This window comes from Chiloscyllium plagiosum, unplaced genomic scaffold (assembly GCF_037043375.1).
Source record: "Chiloscyllium plagiosum isolate Xiang-an unplaced genomic scaffold, Cpla_swu_hap1 HiC_scaffold_31, whole genome shotgun sequence".
Taxonomy (NCBI): domain Eukaryota; kingdom Metazoa; phylum Chordata; class Chondrichthyes; order Orectolobiformes; family Hemiscylliidae; genus Chiloscyllium; species Chiloscyllium plagiosum.
Window position 1 is genome coordinate 21615544 of NW_028270169.1, and position 14220 is coordinate 21629763.

At 38.3% G+C, this 14220-nt stretch overlaps 1 protein-coding gene across 15 annotated transcripts in view; it reads right to left on the reverse strand.

The window, feature by feature from the left end:
• The window catches only part of git1 (G protein-coupled receptor kinase interacting ArfGAP 1), a 216394-nt gene that overhangs the window by 80280 nt on the left and 121894 nt on the right, over positions 1 to 14220 (reverse strand). For 8 of the 15 annotated variants that reach the window (XM_087977318.1, XM_087977317.1, XM_087977316.1 and 5 more), the window contains 5 exons: positions 8939 to 9025; positions 8703 to 8753; positions 6808 to 6938; positions 4577 to 4671; positions 2980 to 3022 (listed from right to left, as the gene is read on the reverse strand). In XM_087977318.1, coding sequence (XP_087833444.1) covers positions 2980 to 3022; positions 4577 to 4671; positions 6808 to 6938; positions 8703 to 8753; positions 8939 to 9025 — 407 coding nt within the window. The remainder of the gene's footprint in view (positions 1 to 2979; positions 3023 to 4576; positions 4672 to 6807; positions 6939 to 8702; positions 8754 to 8938; positions 9026 to 14220) is intronic. The other 7 variants (XM_087977322.1, XM_087977325.1, XM_087977321.1 and 4 more) reach the window with 1 other exon arrangement.

Below are 14220 nucleotides of genomic sequence, written 5' to 3' on the forward strand. Positions count from 1 at the left end.
GTTGCACATTGCAAAAAATTTTATTTGGAGGAAGTGAGTAGGGTTAAAGGAAAAGTTGTTCCACTGGCTCAACCTCTGTTCAAGGGAGAAGCGGAGAGCTCTCAGACTGAACTGATGGCACATGACCACGACAAAAATAAGATGGTCAAGTTTAGGAAATTAAAAATTGTTCAAGTGACTGTGGGCACCTGAAGAGTTACTGATTTAGATGGGAAGAACATGAAGGTTATGATCCCTGTAAAGATGGATAAAGATATAAATTTCAAAGTGGGTGATGCAAAGTGCAGCACAACCAGACTTCACGTTTTAGGACCTTTACTGGAACGTACTAAAATCAATGCAGACAACTAATGTGCTAACCTACAACGCAGTCCCCAAAAACACAACCAAAATCCCATGCCACATTTACACATTAGACAACATTCTCGGCAGAGATACCATCTATAAGACTATATGAAATAGGAACAGGAGTGGGCTGATCAGCCCCTTGAGCCTCATCTTAAATTACTGCCTCATTTCTGAGATTATGCCCGCTGGCCCTAGACTCTGAGGGAAAACTTCCTCTCAACATTTACCCTGCCAAGCTCCTAAAGAATCCTATATGTTTTCTGTGAGATTGCCTCTCATTCTTCTAAATTACAATGAGCACAGTCCCAATCTGTTTAACCTTTAGTCTTCTGAATGAAGTCCCAGCTCCTCCCAGGATCCTTTCTGCCATCCTCACCAGACCAAATCTTTAACACTCCTTTTTAAATAAAGCCACTATTCAATTTTGTGAACATAATCAAATGGATTCACTGCAGCAAAGATGTTTTCACCTTTAAATTTCTGCAAGTCTTATTTTTGCCCTCACCAACATTCTGCCTGCTGGCTAATGTGAACATGGAACAGAGAACACCAATCAAATGAATCTTAAAAACAGCCAAAGCTCTTTATGTGTTCATTTATGAAACAGCACTGTAAATTCAATTCCAAGTAAAATTTGGCATCTTTACGTATTAGCATGGTAAAAAAAGACTTTTTTGGCTAGATGTGAAATGTTCACAATGGTTTGGCATAGCAACACTCGTTTTTAGACTTCTTTCCGAAACTTCCGTCTAATTGATTCTGAGTGTATGTGTACAGCAATATCAGCTGCCCCCTCCTGTGTTCGTGTTTAAATTGGGGCTCTCAAAAAGGTTTTGACCAGAGTGTCTATTCCTATGACAACAAGATCACATGGTTAAACCTCCGGATAGATTTCACAACTGGTCATATCTCATCTTATCTTGAATTAAAGACGACAGTTTAAGACATAACCATCCTAAGAGTCCAGCAATCGTAACAAAAGGGAAACAAAAATACTTCCAATCTCAACTTTAATCAGTTCAGTCAGGCAAGAACAGGCTGAAAAAAGTGTGTATCAGGCAATTACAGTTTGTGGATATGGGAAAGGCAGTAGGTACAAGCTATTCAGAGCTGCAGGATTACTAGGGGCAGGGGTGATGGCAGATATTCAGAGGAGATAAAGATAGAGTCATCAACTGAAGGACTGACCATTCAATAGTGAGTTCACTGCTTCGGAGGAGTAGCAGAAGATGAAAAAGCATTGGTGTTTGGTTTCTGCAAAGTGGAAATTAATTTGTCAGACAACAACAGCACTGCTTTTGTCAGCAGGTTTAATGACAATTAAAGGCTGGGATTGAAGACAACTGAGAATGGCATTCAGCAAGTTCAAAGGGAGACAGGCTAGGCACTAAGCGAGTGAAGAAAATGAAACAACATTGCGCTAGCAGTCCTCAATGGAGAGTTGAAGGTAAGAAGGATCAGAGAGATAGAGCCAGATGGAGCAGAAATATCAGAGATAGGAAAAATTAAATAAACTTGTTCAAAGTTTGTGCGAAGATTTGTAGCTCGGGTGCTCGTTGTTGTGGTTCTGTTCGCCGAGCTGGAAGTTTTTGTTGCAAACGTTTCGTCCCCTGGCTAGGCGACATCATCAGTGCTTGGGAGCCTCCTGCGAAGCGCTTCTTTGATGTTTCCTCCGGTGTTTATAGTGGTCTGTCCCTGCCGCTTCCGGTTGTCAGTTTCAGCTGTCCGCTGTAGTGGTTGGTATATTGGGTCCAGATCGATGTGTTTGTTGATGGAGTTTGTGGATGAATGCCATGCCTCTAGGAATTCCCTGGCTGTTCTCTGTCTGGCTTGTCCTATGATAGTAGTGTTGTCCCAGTCGAATTCATGTTGCTTGTTGTCTGCGTGTGTGGCTACTAAGGATAGCTGGTCGTGTCGTTTCGTGGCTAGTTGATGTTCATGTATGCGGATTGTTAGCTGTCTTCCTGTTTGTCCTATATTGTCCTACAGCCAAAGCTCTTTGTGTGTTCATTTATGAAACAGCACTGCAAATTTAATTCCAAGTAAAATGCAGCATCTTTACGTATTAACATGGTTAAAAAAAAAGATTTTTTGGCTAGATTTGAAAAGTCTTTGTAAAAGACAAAAGATAAAAAGTAACTTTTAATACTGCCACAAACTTCACAATATAACAGGTGTGACCTAAGTACTGAACAAAGTTATAAGCATCATGCCAAAATCAAGAGGCTGATTCTTAAACTTCTCAGAGCTTATCAGAAAATGATCATTGCATTGACCAGCAATTATGTGGACCTGCAAACGTTTAGTAAAACAATCAGGCAAATGAAGTTCTGAATATCTTTTTCTATGAGATTACTGCATAAGTCATAAATTCAATTAGACAAATCCAATTTTAAGACTAGACTGAAAATGAAGTTGAGGTTAAAAATTGGAACCAGGTTTAATACTACCAAGCTCTGAAGCAGGAGCATCATTAAGTACAAATTAAAGAAATGGGAAAACAACCAATCAAATAATTTCTTTAGCATCTTAAGGATGAGCAAATCTGCATCAGTTAAACAGAACATAAATATACTGGTTGATTAACTAGCTAATCCATCAGCTTTGATGTGAAACAAGATGGAGTCTCACCTGTCAGCCATCTGGGGAATGACATAATGCCCATTTTTGTGATCTGTGGGAAAAGGAGAATGAAAATATTAGTGTGATGCTAATAAACCCATGTCAAAAGACAGACACTGTGGCTCTCAGCTCAAGCGAACAATCCTTGGAAGAGTATTCCAGGCTTCATATTCAGTGGAAAACAATTAGTATTTCCCAGTGCTTTGGAAGTTGTCTGCACCACACATGTGTACCATTAGCTATTAAATAGGACTTTTAAAAAATGCCGCTCCAGCATATTATTTGTTAGCTTTATTTTAAAAAAACAGTATTTACCTGAATGTACTGCATTCACATCTGCTGCACAATACTATAAAAAGTTATGAAAATAAAAGGTTGCTATGTACCAGACCAGCATTCATTTATGAACTATTATTGCTTCATGTTGCATTAAAAAATTTCTTGTTTTATCACAACATGAGAAATGTCCTGAGTAGATTCAATTAAGCAAGTTTCATCATCTACAGATACATTAGCCACATTTACTGCAAGAAAGCGAAATGAAATTATCCAAGTTTGATTTTTAAGAAAACTTTCAACAGGTGTGGACAATACAAGCAATTCTACATTCTACTGTTCATCTGTTGTTATGAAAAAGGCACCAGTAGACACTCTCCTTGAAATGCTGCAGTGAGCAGAACTAGCAACTGTGGGAGAAACACGTCTCTTGCATAAGGCGGACTCATCCTTATTCACACATCTCACAGCTCAGTGTCAATAATAGAAGGTACAGACAACATGTTATATAAAAAGGAATAAAAATATACACATGTCAAAGTATCCAGGATGCTCTTAACACACTACTTATAAGCCATGAAGTTTTGAATATGTTACAGCATTGCAATGTGGCTCAGGCGTCTACCATTGGTGCACAATAGCAGCAGTATCTATCGTATGAAAGATACACTGCAGCAACTTGCCAAGCCTCTTCCAACATCATTTTCCAAACTCTTGACATCTATTACTTAGAAGGCCAAGGGTAGTGGATGTGTGATAGCAGCACTGTCTGCAAGTTTCCTCCCAAGTCACACAGCACCCTGACTTATTACTACTTTACTTTCATTGGGCCAAAATCCTAAACACTTTTCCGCGAACAGCACAATTAGTGTTTATACACCAGATAGACTGCAACAATTCAAGACAGCAGCTCACATGCCTTCACATAGGCTGAGAGATGAGCAACAGTGACTGGTCTTGAGAATGACACACACATCCCAAAGAATAAAGAAATTTTACAGCATAAGTTGCAAGAATAAGGAAACATATGACAGAAATTAAATGATCACAACTATACAAGTGGATTACCAAGATGATATTTGCAGTATTCGTATTCAATTACCTTCTTGAATAATACCATGAGAAACACATTTCTTTAGAAAAAAGATTCAGTTGAATGACTAACCTTAAAGTTGCATTTATTAGTAAATTTTGGGTTCGGGAAAAGGAGAAAGTTTGGCCATCTCACTGAATTAAAGCAGTGGAGGCTTTGGTTTTACATTTGCTCTTATCAGTGGTCATATTCATATCAATGAGGAATATAGTTCAGGTGTTTGCAGAAATCGCTTACCTGGCCTCCGTCCACAAAGGTAATATGCCAATCTATCTGTAAGTTCATATTGACACTCCACCAGCCTGTCAGCGAGATCATGGTGATTTGCTTGCCTAACAAGGTTGAGGAATAAAGATGACAGGGAAGTGAGAACGAGAATTTAGCATTACGTGTGGTCAGATGACTTAAGATTCAGGCCCTTTGATTCAAGTGTTTTTCGTGTTGATTTTATACGTTAAAACAATAAAGACTATTTAGGTTATAAACAGAATGGTCACAAAGCATGAATCAAGCTATCTTTATATAGAAATACACAAAACCAGGAATTCTGGGAATCTGGAAGTCTTTTTACCTCTATTTTTTCTTGGGATGTGGGTATCGCGAGCAAGGATAGCACTTGCTGTTCATCCCTTAATAACACTTTATCAAAGTGGCTTTCTGGGTCATTTAAAAGGATATTTAAGAGTCAGGCATTGCTGTGGGTCTGGAATCACATGTGGGCCAGAATCAGGTAAGGGTGTTGGACTGGACATAATCAGCATAAATTTATAAACAGGAAATCTGGTTTGATAAAGTTTTTTCATTTTGAGAATGTTACTAAACAGATAAACAGGTATAACATGCTTGGATTTTAAGACTTTTGATATAGCATCCCAAGGAGGTAAGTTAGCTAAATTATAGCACATGGAGTCAGAGGTAATGCACTCTCAATAATTAAAGACTGGCTAACGGGCAGAAAATTGAGTAGAAATAAACTGGTCATTCTGGCATTAGCAGACCATGACTCTTAGGGTACTAAATGTGATATTGCCAAATTCACGGATGATACATAGCATTTGTTGTGGGAGTGAGATACGCTCTCAATGGGAAACCCTGAAGTAACTTTTGGGGGGCACAAGGAGGATTTGCTTGGCAGGAGAAGGCATACCCTCAGTAGATTTTATGCCATTCAGCACTGGAGCTGCAGTCGGAGTTTAGAACTCCTGGGTCAGCCTGGAGTTTAAGCATTATGAAATAAACATGTGGCTATATTTATAGAAGTCATAAATGGTTAAGATGCTTTTACAATAACATTTCCAAGAAATGTTTTTTTACCCTCTCCAACTTACGACCTTTGTGCCCCAAAAGGATTGAGAATTACAACTTTGAAAAATGGCTTCATTGAAACTTTATTTGCTTCCTCATCTCTAACCCCTTAATAACCATAATACCATTTTCATTTACAGTTTTGTATTATCACAGTCAACTTATTAAAAATTTGAGATGTATAATCATAATTAGGCATTCAAGAGGAAGGCAGATAAGCATCTAATGTGGAGAAATTGGATTGCTGATTGGGTTTAATGAAACTGTGAGAGAGGAGGCTTGTATGGAGCATGACAACCAGTTAGGCCTATTGGATTGAATGGTCTGTTTCTATGTTAAATAATTCTATGTAATCCATGCCTTTAAAGGGATTTGCACAAGATCCCTTTGGACAAAACATTAAACTTGCATTCTGAAAAACCTACAATGAGTGCACGAAATGGATTCTTCCTTGTTGCTACTTGTTTTTTTCCATGTATTTGAAGATCTTTTGCATTGACTTTGAAAACACTGATGGCTTTATTTAGTATGAATCATGAATAGGGTGGCATTGCATTCTCTTTCATAAGCAGCAAAAATTTCAAGTGACATAGAACTACTTCTCCAGATAAGCTTGTGTTGCTGAAATGGATAACTTTATCACATCAAATCAACATCCCATTTCCTGAGCATGTACCAAGGGCAATATTTTTGGGGAATAAAACTATCGACATTTCATAATAGATTTATGTAGACTGCTTAAATCATCATGCTTTCACCTCACTTAATGAATTCTAAAGTAAAAGCATTGAACGCATTTATATCAAAATACACACAACAGTAAATGTCCATAGCAGAGATATGCATTTTTAATCAAATAATCCAGGCACAAGGCTGTAAGAAATAGGAGCAGGAATAGACCATTTGATCCCTTGAGCCTACTATGCCACTCAATAGGAGCATGGCTGACCTGACATTCCTCACTCCACTTTCCTGCGTTCTCCCTGTAACCCTTGATTCCCTGACTGATCAAAAATCTATCTCAGCCTTGAACATACATAAGGACTCTGCCCCCACAGCTTGCTATGGCAAGGTGCTCCAAAGACTGATTTGTAGCAGAAACAGAAATGAAACAAAAATGTACAAAGTGACTGAGGGTCTCCTACTCCCACCCTACTACTGACCTGGCATAATCAATGGGACTTCTGCCATTAACATCAGGTGCTCCAGGATCTGCACCATAGACAACTAAAAGTTCAGCCTGATGTATTTGTCCTGCTTTAGCAGCCACGTGCAAGGGCGTGGTACCTTTTTCCTGATGAATAGAAAACAAATATTTTCAAAAAACCCAGTAAGTTGTAAGTACACAGGCTTAGTTACAGACTCCATTTATAAAGCAACGCTTCATAAACACACAAAGGTAAAACATTGATGGGCATGGCAGTTCAAAAACAGTTTTCACTCTATCCTTCAATGAAGCATTCTTTACAGTAATGTGATACATTTCTTGCACAAGTGCTGAGTGTCATTGAGTTTGAACATTCTCAATATAGTTCCCAAGACTTCAGAATAAAATTAATAATGTGCAATAGTAAGTGCTAAATCATCAATGACATGCAGCAGCTATCCCAGTTATTTCTGCAAGGGTGGAAATATTCACATCTGAGCAAAGGGATGTTTTACTGAGACCTTAATTAAGACATTGTTGTGGCTGAATAGAAGTTTTCTGTCACCAACAGTAACAGTTCTCTCAATACATACAAAATTTCTTCAAAAATATATCTGCACAAATAAAAGTAAAAATCCCAATGGATTCAATGGTAAATGCACTGTATGATGAGGCACAAAGTAATAACAGACCAGGAAAGTAGAAGAATCAATCTGGAGAGCGTTGTGTTAACTAGTCTTAGCCAAAGGACCAATGAAATCATGTCTCTTTGAGAAAAGTTGAGTGAAGCAACAGAGGATTACAAAGCTGAAGGATAGCAGAAACAGGCTGAACAAATTATTTTAAAAGGAACTTGGATGAATACTCAGGAGGGAAACAATTTGCAAAGCTATGGGAAAGGGGCTACTGAAGAATCTTTCAAAGAACAGACACAGGGATGATGAGATACACAACTTTCTTCTGTGCTGCATCATTTTCTGGACAGCTTTGGCTATTATTTATCTCAGTTTGGAATCCTGATAGAGTGTTTGATTTATGGACATTCACCAAGGATAGTACCAGATTTAGCTGTGATGCGATCAGATGGTTCGACTACCCATCAGCGTTCATTGTCTTTTAAACAAAATGACTGCAATAAACTGGAATTGAATGCATTTTTTGAAAAAAGAAATTGAAAGAAATGAGGGGGAGTGTTTTCTAACCTGAACAATGAATAGTCCAGTTTTTACAACACACTAAGACATTTTACTTGAAAATCATTTATAAAGGTAATTTAATTAGGTGAGTTACATCCTTGTACGCACAAAGATGACAAAATCTGTCCCAATTTGAATATATTAAATGAAGTAATCCACTTTGACTGTTCTCTTAGGTTTATTTGTTCCAAAACACTTCGTAGTACATAATGTTAAGTGAATCACTCACTTCTCATTTTCAAAATAGATGTCACACTGCCAATCTATTCATTGGAAAATTCCAATGACAGACAAGAAAAAGACAGCTGGGAGAGTACAATGCTTTAAAACAGATTAGGTCCTGACTGAGCCCTGACTGACTTATGATTCAAGAGTCAAGATTCAAGTATATGCGGCAGCCCTGAACATGCATCAATTTTTCATTTACTATAATAATGGCGCCAGTGAGCTTGCAAATTTTTGCTCAAATTAATATCATTAACAAAAGTGTTTCTGCTGTCTAATTACATAGATTTTGTACATGGTAACATTGTTAAACTGAAAGACTATGGGATTAAAAAGATTGTGTACTGACAATTTATTTTTCAATAAAACAGTCAAGTTCAACTGGCATAAAATAGTGTGCATAATCTATGTGAACTATAACAGTTGAAAATCTTAAGATATCTTCTAAATTCAACTTAGGATTTGGCAAATAAGAATTTAACTTGCTTACATGAAAGTATTGTGTCAATTTTACTGTTCTTTCTCCTCTAAGATCCAGATACTGGAGGAGGTGATAACAGAAATTGTAGAAACAAAATACAAAAGCATAAAGCAGATTTAGTCATCATCTAAAAAAGTGAAAGGTCAGCAAAGTGGTTTTCTTTCTGGTTTTGACTGGTCTACTTAATTAAGGTAGATTATGAAATGTTACGAATTATGGAAAACATACACCATAATGAACTTTACCGGGTGAAAGAAGTTGGCCTGTGCTCCCAGGGACAGCAGCCGGAGACATGTCTCCAGATTCCCCGTACGCACACTGGAGTGCAGTTGCTGTCGCAAGAAAAAAGTGCAAACATTAACTAAAATTCTGGTAATATAATTTATTGAAAATGTTTTTATACATTTTGGAAGTCAAGTTGTATGCACGATCTGTTTCTCAATATTTTGTTAAGACTCACTTGCAATTTCATCCATTCCCCGAAATCTAATTGCCAAATGGACAGAGATGACTTTTCTTTAATTAAAATAAGAATAATGCAGCTGGGCAATGGTGAACTGCCCTAGTTTTCCATGACCTTTCAAGCTTTATCACTGTTTCAGACTTCAATTCTATCCCAAATTGAAATGATTATCATTCAGTCATCATGACATTAATGTGAGGAATTTCAGCTCCAAATTTCCAACAGCACAGGTCCCATATTATTTTATTTAGAAAGTACTACATCTCTTGTGTTCCATGTCTGGTAACACAGTTTATCCGCCTTTTAAAGAATTATTTCCTTACTGTCATGAGCTACACCACGATGGAATATGCATACATATTTCTTACGTGTATAAGTGCATATCCGCAGGCTGCATACAATTTTGTCTTTATTGACAATTAACTTGCCACTGGAGCAGAGATCACAAGGCCTCTATAAAAATCTAAAATGCTACAGTAAGCAGTGCTTTTGAGGTGGGGAAATGTCATTTGACAGAGAAGTGGGATTCTTATTTTTCAATAAAATATCAAGGTCAACTGGGATAGAATACATGTGTGCATAATCTGCCTGAACTATAACAGTTGAAAATCTTAAGGCATATCTGGTGTGTACCCAGGGAGAGTTATGTACGATAAGAAATAATTCGCTGCTCTGCTCGTCAACATAGATGGTTAAACACACCAAGTACAAAATCCACTCAATTATATAAAAATTGAAAAAAGTCAACTTTTTCTTAAGAGGAGAATTAATGACAGGGCTTTATTGAAGAATGTTAAATGTGGATTTCCATGACTGATTTTTGCACTGAACTGATCCCGATCTTAGGTATTGGGAAGTATACAGGGCAGACTAAATGTTTTCTTGCAAAGACAGATTTAACAAACAGTATTTTCAGAATTCTCTGACAAAATCATTTACACTTGTATTTTAGTCAGGTTGTGACAAGACTAAAACATCTTTACATTGTACTCAGATAGTTATTTTCACTTTCAAATGTGAAGTTATAATTTTATTTCTTGTGTACCATATTGTAGACCATGACTTAGCCATCTTTGAAAATTACTTCAATATCAATATGAATCACACCAGGATGGAATATGTATACATATTTTCTACATGTATATATGCACATACATGCAAATATTTTGCTAAAATCTTACTATTCACAAGAGACTGAAAACCAAAGAATTTAAAATTCAGGTGCCATAATGTATTCAATTTGCAAATGAAATCGAGAGATTTTACTCACTAGGATCAGCAAGAGTTAAGAGATTATCCTCACCAATGAAACATAAAAAAAATACATTTTGAACATCTTATCTTCAGCAACTATTTGAAGATGAGCAAAAACTTTCAGTAAATGAACCTATTTTCCTAGGACTCTCAAACTGGTTAAATTGAATCCTTCTCCCATATATTTCTGGATCATTGAAAGAGGTTTTGGGGTAGAAGTGACCTGTACAAGAAGGATGATTGCACCTAAATTGGAAGGTGACTAATATCCTAGCGGGGAGATTTGCTCGAGCTGCTCGGGAGGATTTAAACTAGTAATGGGAGATGGAGGGACCCAGGGAGATAGTGAGGAAAGAGATCAGAGACTAGTACAGTTGAGAACAGAAGCGAGTCAAACAGTCAGGGCAGGCAGGGATAAAGTAGAGAACAAGGTACGACTGATCAACTAAACTGCATTTATTTCAATGCAAGGGGCCTACCAGGGAAGGCAGATGAACTCAGGACATGGTTAGGAACATGGGACGGGAATATCATAGCAATTACAGAAACATGGCTCAGGATGGACAGGACTGGCAGCTTAATGTACCAGGATACAAACGTGACAGGAAGGACAGAAAGGGAGGCAAGAGAAGAGGGGGTGTAGCGTTTTTGATAAGGGATACCATTATAGCTGAGGGAGAATATTCCTGGAAATACATCCAGGGAAGTTAGTTGGGTGGAACTGAGAAATTAGAAAGGGATGATCACCTTATCAGTCAGAGGGAAATTGAGAAACAAATTTGTAAAGGGATCTCAGCTATCTGTAAGAATAATGGGTCGGTTATGGTAGGGGATTTTAACTTTCCAAACATAGACTAGTACTGCCATAGTGTTAAGGGTTTAAATGGAGAGGAATTTGTTCAGTGTGTACAAGAACATTTTCTGATTCAGTATGTGGATGTACCTACTAGAGAAGGTGCAAAACTTGACCTACTCTTCGGAAATAAGGCAGGACAGGTGACTGAGGTGTCAATAGGGGAGCACTTTGGTGCCAGCGACCATAATTCTATTTTAAAAAAATGACGGAAAAAAATAGACCAGATCTAAAAGTTGAAGCTCTACATCGGAGAAAGGTCAATTTTGACGGTATTAGGCAACAACTTTCAAAAGCGGGTGTTCGCAGGTAGAGGGACGGCTGAAAAATGGAAAGCCTTCAGAAATGAGATAACGAGAGTGCAAAGACAGTATATTCCTGTTAGGGTGAAAGGAAAGGCTGGTATGTATAGGGAATGCTGGATGACAAAAGAAGTTGAGGGCTTGTTTAAGACAAAGAAGGAAGCATACACGTCGGGTACAGACAGGATAGATCGCGTGAATCCTTAGAAGAGTATAAAGGAAGTAGGAGTATACTTAAGATGGAAATCAGGAGGGCAAAAAAGGGTCATGAGATAACTTTGGCAAACATAGTTAAGGAGGATCGAAACGATTTTTACAAGTACATTAAGGACAAAAGGGTAACTAGGGAGAGAATAGGGCCCCTCAAAGATCAGCAAGGCGGCCTTTGTGTGGAGCCACAGAAAATGGGGGAAGATACTAAAATGAGTATTTCGCATCAGTGTTTATTGTGGAAAAGGACATGAAAGATATAGAATGTAGGGAAATAGATGTTGACATCTTGAAAAATTTCCCCATTACAGAGGAGGAAGTGCTGGATGTCTTGAAAAGCATAAAAGTGGATAAATCCCCAGGACCTGATCAGGTGTACCCTAGAACTCTGTGGGAAGCTAGAGAAGTGATTGCTGGGCCTCTTGCTGAGATATTTGGATCATCGATAGTCACAGGCGAGGTGCCGGAAGACTGGAGGTTGGCTAATGTGGTGCCACTGTTTAAGAAAGGTGGTAAGGACAAGCCAGAGAACTATAAACCAGTGAGCTGGACATCAGTAGTGGACATGTTGTCCTGAGGGACAGGATGAACATGTATTTGGAAAGGTAAGGACTGATTAGGGATAGTCAACATGGCTTTGTGCGTGGAAAATCATGTCTCATGAACTTGATTGAGCTTTTTGCAGAAGTAACCAAGAGGATTGATGAGGACAGAGCAAGATATGATTTAAATGGACTTCAGTAAGGCATTTGACAAGGTTCCCCATGGGAGACTGGTTAGCAAGGTTAGATCTCATGGAATACAGGGAGAACTAGCCATCTACCTGTCTTACAGGTAGAAGACAGAGGGTGGTGGTAGAGGGCTGTTTTTCAGACGGAGGCCTGTGACCAGTGGAGTGTCATAAGGATTGATGCTGGGTCCACTGCTTTTTATCATTTATATAAATAATTTGGTTGTGAGCATAAGAGGTACAGTTAGTAAGTTTGGAGATGACACCAAAATTGGAGGTGTAGTGGGCAGCGAAGGAAGTTACCTCAGATTACAACAGGATCTGGACCAGATGGGCCAATGGACTGCGAAGTGGCCGATTGTGTTTAATTTAGATAAATGTGAGGTACTGCATTTTGGAAAGACAAATCTTAGCAGGACTTGTACACTTAATGATAAGTGGGGAGTGTTGCTGAACAAAGACACCTTGAACTGCAGGATCATAGTTCCTTGAAGTAAGTCACAGGTAGATAGGATAGTGAAGGAGGCATTTGGTATACTTTATTAGTCAGAGCATTGAGTACAGGAGTTGAGAGGTTATGTTGTAGTTGTACAGGACATGGGTTAGACCACTGTTGGAACATTACATGCAATCTGGTCTCCTTCCTATTGGAAAGACGTTGTGAAACCTGAAAGGGTTCAGAAAAGATTTACAAGGTTGTTCCCAGCGTTGGAGGATTTGAGCTATATGGAGAGGCTGAACAGGCTGGGACTGTTTTCCTTGGAGTGTTGGAGGCTGAGGGGTGACCTTAGAGGTTTATAAAATCATGAGGGGCATGGATAAGATAAATAGACAAAGTCTTTTCCCTGGGATGGGGGAATTCAGAACTAGAGGGCATAGGTTTAGAGTGAGAGGGGAAGATATAAAAGAGACCTAAGGGGCAATCTTTTCATGCAGAGGATGGTATGTGTATGGAACAACCTGCCAGAGGAAGTGGTAGAGGCTAGTACAATTGCAACATTTAAAAGGCATTTAAAAGGATGGAGAGATGAATAGGAAGGGTTTGGACGGACATGGGCTGGGTGCTGGCAAGTGGGACTAGATTGGGTTGGGATATCTGATTGGCATGAACAAGTTGAACCAAAGAGTCTGTTTCCGTGCGGTACATCTCCATGACTCTATGATTGTCTCAATACAGAATTAAGACAATTTAATGGGATCATAGTATTTGACAAGGCTTATGCGCATTAGCTTGTGCACAATGACAATGTATTTTCTTATAATGCTCCAGGACATGATATAAGCCTGCAATGTTTCCATTGGCATTTTTGATGTTGTGATAGGTTTTCTTCCAAAGAATGTGAAATTGAAGCACTATAAGGTCATAAAGATGATCAGAAGACCACCAGCCTTTTATTGAGTTTCTCAGAGTCCTGCTAAAGACTAAGTCATTCCAATAATTGCATGGCAACAGCATGTGCATCATGATGACATGTTTTATCTGTATGCCACTGGATAATAAGACACAGTAACTAGATACTATAACTTGAAACAAAAGATTCTTTAGCCCTTTTAATAACTTATTAGTCACTGTGTCCAGAAGTATAATTTTACAGTGCTAGCAATTCTCCAAAGCTTTACTCAAGAGATCATTCTTCGTAAGGTCAATGGTAAGTTATTCAATCACAGTTAAGAACACAGATGGGATACAGAACAACATTCAGAAGCTAATTTTT